Below are 22,466 nucleotides of genomic sequence, written 5' to 3'. Positions count from 1 at the left end.
TATAGATCAACCCCATTAGAAGAAGAAAAAAAAAAAAGGTGTGTTATGACAAAACACTTGATCAATGAAAGCGGCCACAGTTATGCTGGTTTTTAAAAAAAAAATCTTTTTTTTTTAAAAGAAAAAAAAGTACAAAACAAAACCAATAAATAATTATATACTAAAACAGAAAACTTTTTCTTCCTTTCACTTACTTGTGGGGGTGGTGGTTGTCGTGGTTGAAATTACTGTAATAATTTTTAAAACAAAATTTCTGAACAGGTTGGTAGAAGAAAATGAGATCTTTTTTGTTTTGAAACCAAGAGAAAAAACAAACCCCCCCCCCCAAAAACCATGGCCTTTCAACACTTTGGAGGCAAGGAGTGGGAATAGATAACAAAGAGGTTGAAAAATGACACAAGACGGGGGTTAGAAGTTGACAGAAACACAACAGGAGTTGTTGGTGACACATGAAAACCCACAACACCAACTCTGCTGTACTCTGGAAAAGTCCATATTTAAAAATTTGGCCAGAAAACTGTCCTCCAAATCGCAATCGATTTAAATAACCCTCATTTCAGCAACAAAAAAAAACTCTCAAAGCTGGGACTTCGCGAAGTCTCTGGTTTGAGAGTTTTTGCCAAAATGAGGGTCATTTAAATTGATCGATATTTGAAGGATGAGTTTTCTGGCCAAATTTTTAAATATGGACTTTTCCAGAGTATGGCAGAAATAGAAGTTCCCCCACTCTAATGTTCACCAATTTTGAGGTCAAGAGCTGCATGCTTTGTGACAGGAGTTAATCTACTGATGAATTGTTCCAAATTCCCCCCAAAAATTGTATGACATCAAGTATCAAAACCAAAGCTTTAGGTAAAATAATTCATAGTAAAATAATAACATTCATAATACAAAGCCTGCAATTTTAGGTTTCTCAAAAATGTATTTATCTATATATATTTTTACAATTTTTTATAGCAAGCAATGTCTGTCATCTGTTTAATACTTTAGAAACAAGGATTTACTTTGACTTCATGGGTCATATGGCTCTAAAGAGCTATTTTCAGCTCCCCATATTCAGATAAGATTCAAAATCATTTCAAATAACGATTTGTATTTTATATATTACTTCTATGTCATTTTTTTCCCCTATTAATGATATATTTGCTTATTTTATATTTATTAATGAAATTTATTAGTCTTAGGCAATACCCAATGAAAATTTCCAGAAGTGGATAAATAAAGTTCATCGTATCTTATCTTCACATCTTAAAATGCAGTAAAGATTAAGATCCTATTAGTTTAGGGCGGAAATTTGAAAGTCATTGAATCATTCTATTGCATCATGCATTAAAATACCTACATTAAAATAAAATCTAAAAAAAAAATTTCTTTATTCATCCCATAGGGAAAATTTTTCTCTAGGGTCTATCCCAAGGGAAGATTGGAAAAACCCAGGCGTCAGCCGCAGTGCAGCGCCGCAAATTGAGCTAGGGCGAGTTGACTTGCTCAAGGCCACACAGCGCAGCGGCAGGTGATCGAACTCGGTACCTTTCGGGTACGAATCAAAGACAGTATCACTGAGCAACGCTGCCCCCTCATTATTACGTAGAATGAGAGAACACGCCAAACCAGGTCACCTGACCAACGTAACACAAACACAGTGGGGATTGCTTTGTGAGGGGGGAAAAAAATGAAACAGTGATCACGAGTGTTAGAATTATGTGAGTTGAGTGATTGTTTCCTGGCTTCTAAAGCTTCTAAAGCAATGATTCACACACACACACAAAGGTGAAAGTTCATCACTGTCTTTTTAATAGGGCAGAGAAGTAGTGATGTCATACCCTCTATTCTTCTGGTTCCAAATTCCTTGGAAGCGTGTACGTAACCAGTTTTTCGGAGGATGAATAATGAAATGGTTACATGTTGAATCATAAGATGGCGTAACTATTTTAGTAGCAGGATGTCCACGGAGACTCTTAATATTACGGGGGCGTAGAAGAGCGAAGATGGACGATCTTTACTGACAACCAGCATATATTTAGACTAGAAAATAAGATGCCATCACTCTGAAACCAAAAGACCATTTACACAAGGTATGTATCCAGTCCTCCAGAGAGTAGTTTTACACGTCCAATGAGATTGGAACCAGTATTTTTGACATCACACTTTTGTTCACAATGTTAGGACAACAACACGTAACCAAAACAACAACAAAAGAGTAACTACAAAAAATTGAACTTCCTTTGTCGATTTTTCCAACACCCAAAATCAATCCCCAAACACAACAACGGGGAAACGACTTGCGGAGAAAAAAAAAATGTTTGTTTTTAATATCAAAAGAAAAAAAAAAGGAGAAAAAAGGCAGGCATAAGAAAAACATCTACTACTTACAGGAGGTTGTACTGGAATCTGCCGTGAGTTAGTACAGCGTTTTTTTAAAAAATGAAGAAAAAGTGATTTTTTTTTTTGTTTTAAACAATAACTAAGAGATGAATAAAAGAGAAATAAGATTTCTTTTTCTTCTTTAAGAAAAAAATATCGATGTGAAATTGAATCCAAGTTTCACTTTAATATATGAAAACAGATAAAATGGATGTTTCCAGTTTCCCCTTTATCAACTCCTGTTTTGTTGATAAAGAGGAAACCCGAAACGCCCATTTCATCTTTTTTTCGTATATTAAATTGAAGCTTACATTATTATTTATTTCTTCGAGCAGCAACATTTACATTCTTTAAGGAAACCAACAAAGTTGTCATTACTTTCTATTCTCACCAACTTGGAATGTGAAGAAAAAAAAATTTAAATCAATCAAATCTGTATAGTATTACTATACATTTTAAAAATTTGTAACAATGTGAATTATAACTTTAAAACGGTTTAGGAGTGATAAATTTGATCTTTTATCCATTTCTGAAAAATTTTATTACCTTATTCCAAACTTAAGAGTTTTAAAAATAATTGATATTTTAACATGAAATGAAAAAAAAAAAAGAGAGAGAGAGAGAGAGAGAGAGAGAGAGAGAGAGAGAGAGAGAGAGAGAGAGAGAGGGAAAGAGAGAGAGATAGAGAGAGAGATAGAGAGAGCCTGAGATACATTTATTGCATGCTTTAAAAAATATTAATAAAAAGATAAGTCCAAAGACAAACAAGCAAAAAGACAAGAGTGCTTAATGTCTTATTCAGGTCTGCTGTCTCGTTCCCGATAAATTAAATGTCCTTTATCAAAATAAGATGGGGTGATAAAAAGCTGATAGAAGCTGTGGAGTGTAAAAATAGTTAGAAACAAAAAAGAATATAACAGCTTGGAAAAAGAACAAAATACCCAACAAGGAATGTTTCGGGCCATAAACCCATTTTCAGCCAATCACAAAATACAATAAAAACAATAAATACATCACTTAAAATATTTCTCGGTCGTCTGTCTCTGGATATTGAGCGATGCATTCATTTTACTTTATTTTTATTTTGTTATTGGCTGAAGAAGGGTTTTGAGTCCAAAAATTCAGTGTTTGTTATTTTGTTTCATTTTTTTTAGGTATGTTTTCTCCCGAAGCTGTTGTTTTAATTTTTGTTCATTCCCTAAATAAGAAGAGATAACTCGCATGGTATTATTAGCAGCAAAATTCTTGAATCCCATTTTGCTGTGCGATAAAAAGGTTAATTGTGACATTTCTTTCAGTGAACTCTGAATGAATTCCAAGAAAAGTAATTTTCTTTGCTTCTATCAACTACATTCATGCTGAAATTAAGGAATTATTTGTTTGTTTCTTTTTCAAGGTTTATCAGCACTTTAAGAAGATTATCAGCACTCGGGATATTCCAAGATCATATCAACACAAAGAAGATAAAGGGAAAATTTATAGATTTTGGATTTAGTTTTATGTATCAGCTGTGACACTCCTCTTGTGTCGTATTGCCGATGTCCTTCTCTAACCTTGTAAGAGCAGAAATGTCGTTTTCTATGAAAATGAAGATGATTGGAAAATAAAACAATTGTGAATGATTATTCTTACATTACCAAACCAAAAGCCATGAAGCAAATACACCTGGCGAGCTTGGACAAAGAAAAGTACTTGTAACTAAATGACAAATTGCCATATTTATGGACAATAAAGATCTCTTATTATTATTATTATTATTATTATTATTATTATTATTATTATTATTATTATTATTATTATTATTATTAGCTGCAACAGACTATCTATAAGCCACAGGGTATAGTTCAAGTGGGGGGTGGGGAGTTGCGGGGAAAATACGGCAGCTGTGAATGAAAGAAGTTTACTCACCATCTTGTTCTGTGTAGAACTCCCTACTGCTAGGGATGCTGTCACCGATATCATTGACGGCTGATACGAGGATGGTGTAACACGTGTAAGGGTTAAGGTTGCCGATGGTGTGTTCTCTGACATCGTTTGACACTAATGTAGTCTTGCCTGGTTTATCCCCATTGCATTTGCTGATTGAAAAGAGAGAAATCGACCAGACTAATATTATTGCTTACAGACACAACATTTGCTGATTGAAAAGAGAGAAATCAACCAGACTAATATTATAGCTTACAGACACAACATTTGCTGATTGAAAAGAGAGAAATTGACCAGATTAATAATATTGCTTACAGACACAACATTTGCTGATTGAAAAGAGAGAAATCGACCAGACTAATATTATTGCTTACAGACACAACATTCGCTGATTGTAAAGAGAGAAATCGACCAGACTAATATTATTGCTTACAGACACAACATTTGCTGATTGAAAAGAGAGAAATCGACCAGACTAATATTATTGCTTACAGACACAACATTTGCTGATTGAAAAGAGAGAAATCGACCAGACTAATATTATTGCTTACAGACACAACATTTGCTGATTGAAAAGAGAGAAATCGACCAGACTAATATTATTGCTTACAGACACAACATTTGCTGATTGTAAAGAGAGAAATCGACCAGACTTATAATATTATGGCTTACAGACACAACTCTTCATATTTCGTATAGATTATGAAACTAGATTAAAATAATTCAATCTCAAGGAAAGTTTTTGGTGAGGCAAACAGAATTTGGGTTGTTCATACTTGACAACTTTCCAGAGTGGATTTAAAGAAGAGACCTTTTTTTTTTTTTGTGAGTGAGGGGGGGGGGGGGGGGGGGGGGGGAAGGAGAATCTAAGATTTTAACAATAAATGTGAGAGTGGTTTAACGATGATGAAGAATGAAGATGATGTTGATATGGGTGGTGGTGTTGGTGGTGGTGATGGTGATGATGATGATGATGATGATGATGATGATGATGATGATGATGATGATAATAATTTATCTGGAAGAAACCCAGAAACCACAAATTACAGTAAATGTAATGTTTAAAAAAAACGAGGAGAGGAACTTTGATGAAAATAGTATCCCATTATCTTGAGCACTTTGAGGCTGATGCTGTTCCACCATGATTGTTTGCGTGTAAAAGTTCTGTGAAACATAAAAATATATTGTGCGGCTAAGTGGTCTAGTGGTATGACACTCGCTTTCGGATTGGAAGGTCCTGGGTTCGAGCGTGGCTCGGCGCATAGTTGAGATCTTGGAAAAGGCTCTTTACTCACATTCTCTCACCGTACTCAGGTGTAAAATGAGCATCCTGTCGTTAACAACGTTACCTCTGTCCGAAAAAATTGTAATATCACCTAACAGGCGTCATGACACGTCCTACATGTTAAGTGTTGCTGTTGACCAGCGCTTTGAGCACGTTAAGTGAATATTGCCCTATATAAAAGCTCCATTTTTTAAAAAATAATTTACTGATGGTGTAAGTAAGCAGCAGGCAACGTATGGAAAAGGGGAGACAAACCTGATATCCAATTTATAATTCTTGATAGGACTGTTGTTGCTGTCAGTGGCCTCCCAAGTAACAGTCACCTGAGATGAGGTCACATTGGTGACCTTTGGCTTTTTGGGTCGTTTGGGAACATCTGAGAAATGGAGGACAATTGAAAATCTATTAACAGTCTTATATTCCCAATCTTAGTATTTGATTCAGGGGTGCGAGAATCCCCAAGGCCAATTTCAGAGGAAAATTTGCCATCAAACAGTTTTCAGAAAAAAATTACCGTCAGACAATTAAAAAAAAATAAATAAATAAATAAATTCCCTTTATTCATCCCCAAGGTGAAATTTTACATTAGGGTCTATTCCAAGGGAAGACTGGATCGAATAACCCAGGCGTCAGCCGCAGTGCAGTGCCTCAAAGTGAGCTAAGGCGAGGAGACTAGCTCAAGGCCACACAACGAGGCAGGTAGTTGAACTCAGTACCTTTAGGGTACGAAGCAAAGACTGTACCGCTGAGCCATGCTGTCCCATTCAGAGGAAAATTTCTGATACAATATCAGAGGAAAATTTGCCATCAGACAATATCAGAGGAAAATTTGCCATCAGACAATATCAGAGGAAAATTTCATGGAGACCACAAAAAATCCTAAACTTAAAGAGAAATTAAAAGAGCAGTTCCAACTATAGATTCGACTAGTATATTTGCATTGCTCTGTGGTCTTCCAAAGTCCTTTTAAGGACTGATTATGTTTATAATAAGTGCATGACATAATCAGTCGGACGGTGAAAATTTTCGATTTGCATCCCCCCCCCCCCATTTTCTGAAAGAATATGCTCCCCAGAGCATTTTAATCTTTATTTGAAGTAAACCGAGTGATTTTTTTTTTTTTTCATGGTTATGGTCAGATGTTTGGGAAAGGTATCCAGCAACCTTTTTCAAATTTCATACTTTTTCAACTTGATTAGCTGTAAAAAATATTTAGAAGTGAATTTAAGCTTTGATATTCCCGAAGATGTACAAAAAGGGTTGATTTAATAATTTATGACAAGAACTCATTTTTCATAAAAATTACCTTCTAACTAAACTATCTCAGTTCAAACCTTTTCACCTACCCGACTGATTATGTCATTCACTGTAGCATACAAGAAACAGAATCTTACCCTGAACAACCAAGTCATAACCATTGGATTTGGAGCTGACTTGACCTTGGAAGGTGAAATCCATAGTACACTCAAAGTCCCCTTTGACCTCTTGAGATACGGGAGAAATGACCAACGTCATGTCTGATAAAATGGAAACCTGATGACGGTAAGAAAAGAATAGAATGTCAAAGATAAAATATTAAAAAAGAAAAACAACCAAAAAACCCCTCAACAAATCAGCAATATCCAGACCTGCAAACTACTCACGAAACATTCGTAGAATTACAAAATTTTGGCTACAAATTCAGAGCTTGAAGAGCATCAGTACATGTCATTATAGCTTATTCCACCTAGTACTAGATTGCCCAGAGACAAAACTTGAAGGGGGATTTGAAACCATCAACAAATGTGATGATGACTTCAGAACCTGGATTGATACCTTGAACATAGAAGTGTAGCCGAACGATACTACTACTACTATTAAAGCTTATTGAAGCTGAACATTGATGATGTCAGACTATATAATTTTATGTATTTTGAAGTGTTAAGTAATCCTTTTGTTGTGGGTAACTTGTTGATTTTTAAATTAAATTATAGTGATCACGATTTTTACATCCTAAAAATAATGAGTTTTTAAATTTTCAAGTTGGCAGGTCAGAATATCGACTGAATATTATCCAATGCCGGGGATCCTGATAGATCAGTTGGTAAAGAACTTGCTTGACAAACGAAGGGACCAAGATCAATCCTGGTGCAGTCAAGATTTTTTCTGACTCCCCACCCCCTGTCCATCCAGCAGTGATTGGTTAGCTGGTCCTGTCAGAGCTGGCAGAAAGTATCCAAAGTATGGCAAGCAATTACTATTGTCCGATTCACGCTATAGGAACCGGGATAAGCTCCAGATCCATGGGCCTCATGCCTCTGAAAAACAACTAAGCTTGAATTTAAATAGTAAGATTGTTGTGAACAGCATCTGATCGCTGTGAAATATCAATATTGTACAACCAGCTCCCAAAATCAAATTATTAAATGCAGAATGGTGGGAAGCCCCGAGGAAGTGTCATATACAATAAAAATCCTTTTTTTAAAAAAGCTGGGGGTCCCAATAGCTCAGTTGGTAGAGCACTCGCTTCACATGCAGTCCCACACCCCACCAGAGACAGAGAGGAATATTGTTGTAGTCCCACAGCCCACCAGAGCCCAGAATACTGTTGCAGTCCCACACCCCACCAGAGACCAAGAGAAATACTGTTGCAGTCCCACACCCCACCAGAGACCAAGAGGAATACTGTTGCAGTCCCACACCCCTCCAGAGACCAGAGGAATATTGTTGCAGTCCCACACCCCACCAGAGACAGAGAGGAATACTGTTGCAGTCCCACACCCCACCAGAGACCAAGAGGAATATTGTTGCAGTCCCACACCCCACCAGAGACCAAGAGGAATACTGTTGCAGTCCCACACCCCTCCAGAGACCAAGAGGAATATTGTTGCAGTCCCACACCCCTCCAAGTACCAAGAGGAATACTGTTGTAGTCCCACACCCCTCCAGAGACCAAGAGGAATATTGTTGCAGTTCCACACCCCTCCAAGTACCAAGAGGAATACTGTTTTAGTCCCACACCCCACCAGAGACCAAGAGGAATATTGTTGCAGTCCCACACCCCACCAGAGACCAGAGGAATACTATTGTAGTCCCACAGCCCACCAGAGACAGAGAGGAATACTGTTGCAGTCCCACACCCCATCAGAAACCAAGAGGAATACTGTTGTAGTCCCACACCCCGCCCGAGACAGAGAGGAATACTGTTGCAGTCCCACACCCCACCAGAGACCAAGAGGAATATTGTTGCAGTCCCACAGCCCACCAGAGACATAGAGGAATATTGTTGCAGTCCCACAGCCCACCAGAGACAGAGAGGAATATTGTTGCAGTCCCACACCCCACCAGAGACAAAGAGGAATATTGTTGCAGTCCCACACCGCACCCCTCCAGATACCAACAGGAATACTGTTGCAGTCCCACACCCCACCAGAGACCAGGATAAATAAGTCCACACAGTAAGTCTCCCAACATCACATCAAGTCTCACCTGATCTTTCATGGAATTGTCAGCTATGTCAATCTGTCCACTCATCGTCTGGGAGGCCAAAAGTTTACCATTGTGGCTCCACACCAGGCTGCCGTATGTCTCTCCTTGAAGCAACTGTCATAATAAATAGTAATTCCAATTTATAAAAATTAATTAAGAGGAGAAGGGGAGAAGGAAAAGGAGGAGAAGAAGAAGAAGAAGAAGAAGAAGAAGAAGAAGAAGAAGAAGAAGAAGAAGAAGAAGAAGAAGAAGAAGAAGAAGAAGAAGAAGAAGAAGAAGAAGAAGAAGAAGAAGAAGAAGAAGAAGAAGAAGAAGTGGAGGAGAAGGATGAGGTGGTGGAGGAGGAGGAGGAAGATGAGGGGGATGAGGAGAAGAGGGGTAGGAGGAGAAGGAGAAAAAGCGGGAGGAGGAGAAGGAAGAGGAGAAGGAAAAGAAGAAGAAGAAGAAGAAGAAGAAGAAGAAGAAGAAGAAGAAGAAGAAGAAGAAGAAGAAGAAGAAGAAGAAGAAGAAGAAGAAGAAGAAGAAGAAGAAGAAGAAGAAGAAGAAGAAGAGGAGGAGGAGGAGGAGGAGGAGGAGGAGGAGGAAGAGGAGAAGAAGAAGAAGAAGAAGAAGAAGAAGAAGAAGAAGAAGAAGAAGAAGAAGAAGAAGAAGAAGAAGAAGAAGAAGAAGAAGAAGAAGAAGAGGTGGAGGAGAAGGATGAGGTGGTGGAGGAGGAGGAGGAAGATGAGGGGGATGAGGAGGAAGAGGGGTAGGAGGAGAAGGAGGAAGAGCGGGAGGAGGAGAAGGAGGAAGAGCGGGAGGAGGAGAAGGAGGGGGAAGAGGGGGAGGAGGATAATGAGGAGGAGGAGGAGGAAAAGAAGAAGAAGAAGAAGAAGAAGAAGAAGAAGAAGAAGAAGAAGAAGAAGAAGAAGAAGAAGAAGAAGAAGAAGAAGAAGAAGAAGAAGAAGAAGAAGAAGAAGAAGAAGAAGAAGAAGAAGAAGAAGAAGAAGGGGAAAGAGAAGTAAGAGGTGGAAGGGAATGAAATCCCCCACCATTTCCTTACCTCAGGACATTCCAGCGTGGCATTCTCCCCTACTTGACGCAGCACAGTCTCCTTGTCAGCAACACATGGCCTATCTGTAATGGGAAGAAAAGAGGGAGAGGTGGGAGGGGGGAGATACACGTTATAATAATGAATCTATCAGGTAAAATATCATAATCAACACCATACCTACATTCCCCCCCCCCCCTCCCCCTCCTGCCAGATTGTGATCAACAATGGCTAAACAACACCTTTTTCTTTTTCGAAAAAAAAAATAAATAAATAAAAAATACAACTAATAAACAAAGAAAATTAAAGTTAAATTATTACTTTATAAAAAACACCAAACAAATATTCATAAATATATAAATAAATAAATAAATAAATAAATAAATAAATAAATAAATAAATACCCCCCCCCTCCACCCCCAGACCCAACCCATAACAAACGAACACACACACACACACACACACACACAAACACACACACACATTATATATATATATATATATATATATATATATATATATATATATATATATATATATATATATATTATATATATATATATATTATATATTATATATATATATATAATATTTATTTTTATTTTTTATTTTTTTATTATTATTTTTTAAAAGTATTTATTCGGATTCCATAGATAACATGAGTGGCAGATCTGAAAGCCATTATAATAATATTAAGCTTATGCCTTTTAACCCCATTAGACTCGGACGATTGATGGGAGGGAGCTACTCCATGTTTCTAGATGTACTGTGAATGGTGGGTGGATTTCTCTGCCATGGAAGAGATCACACAGACCACTGATGATGCAAACTAATGTACTCGACCAAGGCCTTCTATATAACATGCCTTCACTCTAGATCTATCCAAATCTTTACTCTACTAGCTATCGTGAATTCAAAGCTGCCAGCTATGAACTGATTGGTTTTGTGTGTTTTTAAGGGGTTTTACGGTGCTTACAACACATATAGGTCATATCAGCGCCAGAAAAGAAAAAAAAAAGGAAGAAAACCGGATTGTAAAAACATTCTAGATGTACAATTAAAAAGACTTGAGGAGAAAAAAGTAAGATAAAGGGGGACTGGTTCAAATAGGGAACAGATGTAGATTCCAAGAGCACACTATCAGTGTACTTAGTTTGAGATCACCTAAAACCAGCACAAGATCCGACTAAGAGGAAAACACTCAAATGTTTTTTAAAAATATATTTTAAAATAACTACACAACAGAGAGATGATTACCAATGAAAAAAATTATCATTTCCCAAAACTACAACTATACATTCTTATAGGGCTTTACCTCGTCTAAACAGGCACCAAGCGCTTTTCTTACAGAAAAATGGCAGATACGGATCTATCTAACACAAAGGTCAAGTCCATATTTTACATTTACGTTGTTTTCTTTTTGTTTTTGTTTTTTGTTATAAATTTATTTGTTTGCTTGTTTCCTTTTTCATTTTTAAAGGGTATTTTTTAAAATGGTTTTGTTAATCTATTTTTTTATTATTGTTTGTTCAAACCCTAACCTGCAAAATGTTAGCAACAAAAAAAAATTAAAAAATATATATATAGGATTAAAATAGAAAGAAAAACACCCAACACGATAACCACCAGAAACCTAAAAGCATTTTGTTGCGGAGAGGAGAAGGGCGAAAGACATTTATTTATGCACTGAAGGCATCCTTGGTTTATTTAGCAATACGAATTCCCAACGTTCGTTACATCTTTGGTGAGAACACTAATCTATCTTTAATGATCTACCCAATAAAATTAGACCCACCGACCGTCTAAACATTTTTTTTTACTATGACTGCAGGGTAGAGAGTGGAGGGCGGGAAGTGAATGTTTGCCAGATTATCTCGAAAAAAACGCGTATTTAAATTATAATTTTGGCCAGAAAACGCGTCCATCCAGCCATCAAATTTATATCGATCGATGAATAAAAAATTAACTCTAGTCTTGGCAAAAACTTTCAAACCTGGGACTTCCGCGAAGTTAAGTTAAAAGAAATAAACAAAAATGAATATAACAATTTCAAAACAAAAAAACAAAAAACAAAAAAGAACAAAATACCAAACACGGAACCTTCCTTCAACCAACACCCAAAATAATACCGTTCATGTTTACATAAACACAGAAGAGTAAGCAATATGAGAAGAATAAATTAATAGGACAAACAAACCAAATCCATGAAGGTGATTGGTTGCTTCTCTCGCGTGCAAATACTATGGGCAAATTATCATGGAGGGGGGGGGGGGGGGCGCGAGGGTAGGTAATCTAGGGAGACTCTCGTTTTGCCTCTGTAAGGCTGTGAACAACACAGAACTATTAGCCTAATGAGCCACCTCACAAAAATTCTTTTGAAGATAATTTTACTAAGAATAAGAAATAAAATACGACCTGAAATTGGGGAGATGCAATTTGGTTTTGTTGAGGACAAGGGTACCAGAAATGGAATATTCACATTATCAATGCTGATGGAAAGATGTATTGAAGTAAATAAAGATCTGTATATGTGTTTCATCGACTATTCAAAAGCCTTTGATAAAGTACAACACGAAAAACTATTCAAAATTCTATCATCCTTGGACATTGATGGTAAAGATTTAAGAATATTACGGAATTTGTACTGGGAACAAGAAGCAGCAATGCGTGTTGACAATGAACTAAGCAGTTTTACACCTATTAGAAGAGGAGTTAGGCAGGGGTGTGTTTTGTCTCCAGATTTATTCAACCTCTATAGTGAAATGATATTAAGAGATATCGAACATAAGAAGGGGGTGTGTATTGGAGGAAAGAATGTAACAAATCTGAGGTATGCAGATGATACGGTTCTACTGGCAGAATCTGAACATGAACTACAAGAATTACTGGATGTTGTAGTCAGGAGTAGTGAAAATATGGGACTGGAACTGAATATATCTAAAACAGAATGTATGACGGTATCTAAAAATAATAACCCACCAACCTGTGTAATAACAAGCAGAGGACAAACAATACAACAAGTTGAATGTTTCAAATATTTAGGCTTCAATGTAACATCCAATGGAAAATCAGATTGTGAAATAAAGAAAAGAATAGGTATGGCGAAGAATGCATTCAACCAGCTGCATACAATTATGAAAAACAGGAATATTAGCATGAAAACAAAAATCAAAGTCCTGGATTGCTATGTACTGTCTGTGCTGCTATATGGTTGTGAGAGCTGGACCATAAACAAGACCATGGTTAAAAGACTGGAGGCAGTGGAAATGTGGTTTTACAGAAGAATGATGAGGGTGTCATGGATGGAAAGGAAAAGAAATGAAGAAATTTTAGAAATGGCAAACAGAAAAAGATCACTGATAACAAAAATCATCAAACGCCAAATGGAATTTTTAGGACACATTATCCGCCACCCTGGTTTGGAAATACTCGCCTTGACTGGAAAGATGAATGGAAAAAGAATAAGAGGAAGACAAAGAATAACGTATTTGAAAGGGATAAGAACTTGGACAGATGAAGCTGAGAAAGGTGGCGCTGCTTTAATAGAATTGGCAAGAGATAGATCAGCTTGGCGGAAGATGACCTCCGACGTCTGCTTCAGATATGGAACTACATGAAGGCTGAGGCCACACTCCAAGCGAAGCGGGCGGTACGGAGCGGAGCGAGAATACAAAAAAAAAAAAAAAAAAACAAATATAAAGAGGTGACTGGCATATCAGCAGCGAAGCAGACCTGAGCGAGAGATTGTATCATTTTTTCTTCGCTCGAATCGCTCGACGCACACATCAATGTCTCCAGTCACAGCAGACTGAAAGAAATGATTACACATTAGGCATGGATCGCTTTGAATCGCTCGGTTTCCAACGCTCCCAGTGAAGCCACATAAGTAAATCGCTTCGCCCCGCCCGCTTCGCTCGCAGTGTGGCCTTGCCTTAGCCTTAGGCGCAATGCCCGCCTGGTTCCATCTGTAAACATTTAAACCAAACAGCAATAGCAGTCACAAGACATGAATGCCGGGGTACCAGCATATGGGCGTGGCAGGTCAAAATCGAAATAGCCACAAGACAGAACAAAAGGGGAGGGGGGGGGGGGGGGGGGGGGGGGGAGGGGGAGGGCGGCAAGAAAACCTCAAAATTAATTGATAGATATCGGGTTTCACTTTTGACAAAGGGCGTCTTCCAGTCATCATGACTGCGACAAAACACACACACACACACACACACACACACACACACACACACAACACTCAACAACCCTGACAACAAAACCACTCTTGGGTGTCTTTGTCGTCACTCTTGAAAACCAGACATTAGCGCGCGTGAACACAAACACTCAGGGGGTCCGAATAGCTCAGTTGGTTGAGCACTGGCTTGACACACAAAGGAATCGGTCCCCACCCCATCCCCCTGTTGACTAAGCAGACATCCCGTAGGAACCGGGATAAATTCCGGTAATATGGGTTCTGAAGAACTATTTTTACTAAACAAACACTCACATGCAAATATTCAAACACTAGTTAAGACACACAACGCACCAACACACCCACACACACACATTATTATTATTATTATTATTATTATTATTATTATTATTATTATTATTGTCAAATACAAAGCAAAAGAGAGACAGAAAACAATGCAAACAAATAAATAAATTTTAAAAAACCCAACGAAAAATAAAACACAACAAAAACAAACAAAAAAAAAAAAAAGAAAGAAAGAAATAACAAGAGAAACAAAACAAAACAAAAGACCAATAAATAAATAAATAAATAAATAAATAAATAAATAAATAAATAAATAAATAAATAAATAAATAAATAAATAAAACAAAATCGCAACCCGCAATAATATAATATAACAATGGAAAGCAGTAATCGCGATCAAAGAAAGAAAAACCTGCACGATACTTTCTTTGGTCGTGACGTCAAACCTCCCTCTTTTCCGGATGAAAAACTCATTCATTGGAAAGGGTTGCATATTGAGTCATGAGCAGAGGTGGGTGGCATAACTATTTTAGTAGCAGGATGTAGTATAGGCAGATTCTTAGGATTACAGGGAGGAGGTTCCAATAGCTCAGTTGGTAGAGCACTCGCTTCAAACGCGAAGGAACCAAGATTGATCCAGGGTGCAGTCGAGATTTATTTTTTTTGGACCCTCCTGTCCACCCAGCGGTAAATGGGTAGCTGAGTCTGTTAGATTTGGAGGAATGTGCTTTGCGATAGAATAGCGTCTTATCTTAAGGGTAGCAAGCAATTGCTATTGTCCGTTTCACGCTATAGAAACCGGGATAAACTCCGGCTCCATGGGCCCAATGGCTCTGAATGACGACTGTTATTATTATTATTTTTTTAATTTTAAGATTACGGGACGTAAAAGATTAGAGAGCGAGGGTGGAATATCTTTATTGACTACCAGCATAAGACTAGAAAATAAGACACCAATACCCTGAAACCAGAAGATCGATTGCATTAGATATGTGTCCAGTCCTCCGGAAGAGTGCTTTTACAACACTTCCAATGAGATTTGAACAAGTTTTTTTTTTTTTTCTAGACATTACACTTTTGTTCACTGTTACGAATACACATATTATGATAGTAAAATTTGCATATAATAACAGTAATTTTTATATTTTTAAAAAGATGAAATAAGTTGATCACGAGGGTTAGGGGTTGTGGGGGAATCGATATTAAGTAATAAACAAAAAAATGAATACCACAGATAAAAAAAAAAAAAAACAACCCCCCAAAAAACAAACAAAACAAAAAAACAGAACAGCAAACCAAACACACGCTCAAAACGGGTCTTTGATATTGTTTTTTTTGGGGGGGTTTTGTTGTTTTTTTTTTTTTTTTGCCATCCACGTTTACGAGTAATTCTCATTTAATTGTTGGTTCGTTACATTTCCCAATGGCACTGTTGTGAGCTTCTTCGCCAAGCACATACTATCTATCTATAAAAATCGTGGAATGGAAACAGAAAGAAGCAATCGCTAGGTAAGTAACTAAGGAGTGCCAATTGGATTCAGTAGTCTGATGTCACGCCGCCCGGCAACGGCGGTCATCGTGGTTCTAAACAAAGAAAATTAGTACTTTTTATTCTTCATGCTGGCTAGAACTCTTCATATGTCTTGTGATCAGAATGTGTAGAAGTCAAAACATGATCAGATTCATATTTTTTTTCTCCCCTGGATACACTTTTTTGCTCGTCGGAGAAATATGTCATAAGGGAGTCCGCCATTGTTCCGATAGTTTAGAGCCAGTTACTAAGTTACCATGCGTCATTACGAGGGAAATGACGTTACGACAGTTGAAGCGCATTTGACTGGATATATTAAATAAAAAAAGAAGGGGAAAAAAAGCACGAGATGCATGATATTATCTTATCTATTGAACGCTTAGCTATTTGGTGCGATAATAAATCGTGCATCTTAGAGAGCGGCAAATACAAGGAAGGAAAGAGACAAATTTATCGCAACGACAACAACTCAAACACCCAACGATCATCTTGAGTTAAAGTGGAATTTATGATTTTAAGTGTTGCACGCTTAAAAACAAAAAACAAAACGGTAGTTGAACATCTCCTTGTATAAGAATCTATTGGTGGGGCGAAAATGTTATATGCACGTTAAGTAGCTTTACAGGAAAACGAGAAAGAAAGAACCCCCTCCCCCCCCCCCCCCAGATAAAAAAAAACAAGCAACAACAAAACTAAAAGGTAAAAAAAATATGATAATAATGAAAACAACAATAATAATAATAATATTAATAATAAAATTAATAATAATAATAACAATAATAATATAATAATAATAATAATAATAATAATAATAATAATAATAATAACAATAATAATAATAATAATAATAATATAATAATAATAATAATAATAATAATAATAATAATAATAAACAGAACAAAAAAAATGAATTAGAAGAAAAAAAAAACAAAAACAAAAAAACAAAAAACTACCCAACCCCCATAAAAAAAAAACAAAAACAAAAAAACAAAAAACTACCCAACCCCCATAAAAAAAACAAAAAAAAAAACAAAAAAAAAAAAACAAAACAACATAAGCAAAAAACCCGCACAGCAAATCAGTTCCTTCTTGGGTTACTCATGCAGTCACCATCATCAGCATACCGCTCTGAATCATAACAAATATGGACACTGGTCCCAAAACGGTATAATGACGTATAATCCTTAGAACCTATATGAAACTTTATTTAAGCTGAGACAACCGGAAATATGTATATGAAATGTAACAATTTTTTATTTTTTTTTTTTTGCAGCGTAACAAATTCTACTCATTCGTCATCCACCTTCGTCAATAAAGCCACAACAACAAAAACAACAAACAAACGAAAAAAACAAAACAAACAACCCTGCTTTACCCGAGTCTTATATTAAAATAATATTCTAAAAAATTCCCTTTATTCATCCCATAGAGGAAATCTTTCTTTAGGGTCTATTCCATGGGATGACTGGAATAACCCAGGCGCCAGCCGCAGTGCAGCGCTACAAATTGAGCTAGGGCGATGTGACTTGCTTAAAGCCACCCAGCGCAGCGGCGGGTGATCAAACTCGGTACCTTTCGGGTACGAAGAAGCAAAGACCGTACAGCTGAGTCACGCTATAAATAATTAAATGTTCCGCAATTTAAACAATCCCGACATAAAACCGATTCGACACATTGGATGGATCACAGATAACTTTGATGACCAGAACTAGATACAAGGCCGTTTTCAAAGATCGGCAGTATTCTCCGTGACAAATGGTGCGTGCCGCGCCGCCACTGCGTGGGTGACTAACACTCCTACTCCTACTACACGGGTTTCTGAAAAGGAAATTCTTTGCATTTCATTTCTTGTTGAAAGATAAGAGCAGAAGAACAAAAGGTTGTGACCAGTGGCGGTTCTAGCCTATTTATAGTGGTGGGGCAAAGATGATTCGGTCATATATATATATATATATATATATATATATATATATATATATTATATATATATATATATATATATATATATATATATATATATATATATATATATTTCAACTTTAAGAAAATAAAATATTTCAACCACAAATAATCACATTCACAATGAAATGACAATACCTGTAGATTTTAATTATTCCAAACGTAATCAAAAAGGAATCACGAGAGAGAATACAACAAAAAAATAAAGCGACGAGACAAAATGCGACAACACCTTGACAATACAAGTCCATTTCGTTCACTCGAAAAATTAAAGAGATGCTTTAATCCCTCAACGGCGAGATTGATATTTCTGTTACATTTTCAGAAGTACGTAGTAACTTAAAAGTTTTCATCGAGAAACAACAACCGCGATATGACTCGAGTTTCATTCAGAGCTCAAATTGCATCATTTTTACTGCTCTCTTGGTGGTTAGAATGATTGTGCCGGTGGTGGTAGTGGTTGGAAAAGTGGTAGCGGTGGTGGTGGTGGTGGAGGAGGAGGAGGAGGAGGAAGAGGAGACTGTGAGGGAGGATGTAATTATGGTAGTGGTTTTGGTGGTGCTGTTGGTTAGAATGATAGTTGTGGAGACGATGATGAAAATTATATGATGATGTTGATATTGTTTTTATTGCTATTGTAGTACTTGGTGTTAATTTTGTTGTTGTTGTTAATGATGATGATAATGATGGCAACGACGATGTCGTCGACAATGATGATTACTGTACGATATTACAAAGTTTATTCAATCTTAGGCTTTCGCCATTAAATCATACAATTTGATGACAACATAAATGAAAGTGGAAGAAAATGATAAATGGAACCAAACAATAAATTGATACCATTAATAACCACAAAAAAATACAACAATCGTAATACCACCAATAATAATAATAATAATAATAATAATAATAATAATAATAATAATAATAATAATAATAATGATAATAATGATAATAATAATAATAATAATAATAATAATAATAATAATAATAATAATAATAATAATAATAATAATAATAATAATAATAATAATAATAATAATAATAATAATAATAATAATAATAATAATAATAATAATAATAATAATAATAATAATAATATTACCATAATACTACCACCACCATCAGTATTACCACCACCACCATCACCATCATTATTACGTTTCCACTCAGTTTTTCTCGTTTTTTTTTTTAATTTGATACTTTAATAGACGAAAATTCCGATGATTTTTTTAAAGGATAGTTAAAATATCTACGATTTTATTAACCCTGAAAACTACGATTTTTATTTTTCTATTTCAAGTAGGCAGGTCTGCTATGATAAGTATCAGTTCCATAGTCAAAAAAAGACAAATAAAAACAAAGTTGACTTAATCTTAGGCTTTCGCCAATAATTCATACAATACAATTAATACAAAATAATGCTACCAATCCCTCCTCATGCATTCGTTACCTAGACTATAACAATAACGACCGTGTTAGGCTATCTTTACTCCTCACCCAACCAACCCCTAGCTTCCCGCCTCTTCATCGCGAACTATCTTTGTGGATGTATTAGCTTCAGGACGGGCAAGAACGGAATCTGCCCACCCTTCCTTTAACTTTAACTTTAAACGTCTTTATTTCCTCTATAACAACTTAGTTAGAATTCAACTCTCCCCTTTCTCAGAAGAGTATTTCTCGTATACTAATTCAATTGTTGAGTAAACCGAAATGGTGGTTGTATTTTATTATTTATTTAGTCGTAACTTCTGAATAAAAGTGTTTTATTAGAGGGAATGCAATAGAAAATACATTGTTTTGCAAAAATATTTAATTTGGCAATAAAAAATACAGCGGTAATTACTTTAAGAATTTTTTTAAAAAGGAACAAATTAATTTGTTTTAAAAAAAAAAACAAACAAAAAAAAAAAACAAAACAAAAAACAAACAAATAAGACAACAATTTAAATAAATGAATTTTGAGAAGCACTAAAGAAAACGAGAAATAAAAAAGAAATAATTTAAATGGATAAACAAATATATTAAAACAACACAAGTTAATACTAACTTGATATAATATTAGTAAATTGATAAATTTAATTCAATACTGGAACCTTCCCAAAGTCATTACATCAATGGTACCAGCACAAGTAAGGCAATAAATAAGAAAAAGTTCGTTTGCCAAAATCTCTATTTAGTGTACAGTGTACACTGGTTAATAAGGTGGGCTCATTTGAATTAGCCCGACCTAGAACTAGAGAGGCCAGACAGCAAAATCACCGTCAGGCGACGTGACGATGAGATGACGATGTGGGCGGAGTGGAGTGGTTGGGAAAGGGGGGGGGGGGGGGGGGGGGGGGGGGTGATAAAAAAGAACAGGAGCGTATCCTGGTTTATGCATTACGGGGTGCATGGGGATTCGCAATCTATCAAAAATACATACAAATTTATTTCAGTACGAGGTATCAAGTTTAAGTACTAACTTTTAAAATTATCTAATTTAAATTAGATTATTTCGGACCTGGTAATACAGCTTATAACTTGAAAAAACAGGCTGGTATTTGCCCACCCTGCCCATTATTACCAGCCGTCCCTGGTTGTGACAAAGGACATTCTGAAACTAATCTATAATTAGGTTAATAAGTGCTAAACTTTGATCTTTCAAAAACAAATAAAGTCAATGTTCACAAACCTTAGCGACACACTATTACATATTTATGTATAGATAGCATGTGCTTGGCGAAGAAGCTCACAACATTGCCATCCGGAAGTATAACGGACCATCACACAAAACTATGTGTAACCTTGAACGTCTCTATTCTGGTTAATAAAGTTAAGTGAGAATTACTCAAAGACGTGAATGGCAAAAAATAATAACAAAGACTCGAGTGATGTCAACGTCATTCTATATATAATAATGTTCGAGGTCTTATAAGTGCTAGGGTTTTATCTTTAAAACAGAAAAAGTCAATGATTACACAACTCAGCGACACACTATTACAAAATTATGTATAGATGGAATGAAGATGACGTCAGTCGGGACGTTGTTAATCGTTTTTGTTGTTGTTGTTTTTTGTTGTTTTTTTTTTTTTTGTTTTTTTTTTTGCCATTCACGTTTATGAGTGATTCTAACTAAACTGTATTAACCAGACTATTAAAGCTCATGGTTACACATAGTTTCGTGTGTTGTCCGTTATACTTCCGGATGGCAACGTTATGAGTTTCTTAGCCAAGCGCAAAGTATCAACACGGTACCAAAGGATGCCCAATCCTGACAAGTTTTGCTTGGTGTTGGTGTTTATTTGCCATTGCTAGCTAAAAAGATCTGCCTCCATTCAAAATGAAACCTATTTCACATAAAAAGACTTGGTCAGCAGACCTCTTTGGGCTAACCCACACCGGAGACCCGGCACTGCCGTCTTCCGGATAAAGACGTCGGGCACGGACAAAATACAAAGAATAAAGAGAAGAGCTGCTAGACCTACCCATACCAAGCTCCAAAAAAAAAAAAAAAAAAAAAAAACGTCGGGAACTTGGTATGGGTAGGTTGTCTAGAGTCTCTTCTCTTTATTCTTAACCCTCTTCCGCACTAGGACAGGACTGTCCCGGGACAGTCCTGTCCCAAATCTGTAACATATAGAATTTAGAGAGATCTTCCGCACCTATTGGGACGGGACAAAACAGTCCCGTTGTGTCCCAAGCCGTTGTGAAATGCTACAAAATCAACGGGACAGGACTGTCCCAGTCCCGTGTTCATATCGTTTGTGATAGTAGAAAAATATAGCAGACTTCCGCACTAGGACAAAAAAGTCCCAGACTTGGCGGCGCCGTGTCAAAATTGAAATGCCTGTCTTTATTTTCTGCATCCTACTACTCCTCCTCCTCCTCCTCCTCCTTTCCTCCTCCTACTACTACTCTACACTACAACTTACCTACTACTATCTACTACTACTATACAAACTATTTACTATCTACTCTACTTACTACATACTACTATACTACTACTACTACTACTATACTACTACTACTACTACTACTACTACTACTACTATACTACTACTACTACTACTACTACTACTACTACTACTTACTACTACTTACTACTACTACTATACTACTACTACTACTACTACTACTACTACTACTTACTACTACTACTACTACTACTACTACTACTACTACTACTACTACTACTACATACTACTACTACTACTACTACTACTACTACTACTACTACTACTATACTACTACTACTACTACTACTACTACTACTACTACTAACTACTACTACTACTACTATACTACTACTACTACTACTACTACTACTACTACTACTACTACTACTACTACTACTACTACTACTACTACTACTACTACTACTACTACTACTACTACTACTATACTACTAATACTACTACTACTACTACTACTACTA

At 36.3% G+C, this 22,466-nt stretch overlaps 1 protein-coding gene across 15 annotated transcripts in view; it reads right to left on the bottom strand.

Moving 5' to 3' along the window:
• Positions 1 to 22,466, bottom strand: part of LOC144975456 (putative receptor-type tyrosine-protein phosphatase mosPTP-1) — a 102,144-nt gene that overhangs the window by 56,325 nt on the left and 23,353 nt on the right. For 6 of the 15 annotated variants that reach the window (XM_078919537.1, XM_078919542.1, XM_078919539.1 and 3 more), the window contains exons 3-9: positions 10,086 to 10,159; positions 9,044 to 9,157; positions 6,970 to 7,108; positions 5,831 to 5,951; positions 4,273 to 4,442; positions 2,374 to 2,391; positions 195 to 227 (exon numbers count right to left, since the gene is read on the bottom strand). In XM_078919537.1, coding sequence (XP_078775663.1) covers positions 195 to 227; positions 2,374 to 2,391; positions 4,273 to 4,442; positions 5,831 to 5,951; positions 6,970 to 7,108; positions 9,044 to 9,157; positions 10,086 to 10,159 — 669 coding nt within the window. The remainder of the gene's footprint in view (positions 1 to 194; positions 228 to 2,373; positions 2,392 to 4,272; positions 4,443 to 5,830; positions 5,952 to 6,969; positions 7,109 to 9,043; positions 9,158 to 10,085; positions 10,160 to 22,466) is intronic. The other 9 variants (XM_078919551.1, XM_078919544.1, XM_078919552.1 and 6 more) reach the window with 3 other exon arrangements.

The sequence above is a fragment of the Berghia stephanieae genome, chromosome 6 (assembly GCF_034508935.2).
Source record: "Berghia stephanieae isolate SIO BIC M18660-M18661 chromosome 6, UCSD_Bste_1.3, whole genome shotgun sequence".
Classification (NCBI taxonomy): domain Eukaryota; kingdom Metazoa; phylum Mollusca; class Gastropoda; order Nudibranchia; family Aeolidiidae; genus Berghia; species Berghia stephanieae.
The sequence above is the reverse complement of the archived record's forward strand: the minus strand, read 5'-3'. Positions and strand labels throughout refer to the sequence as shown.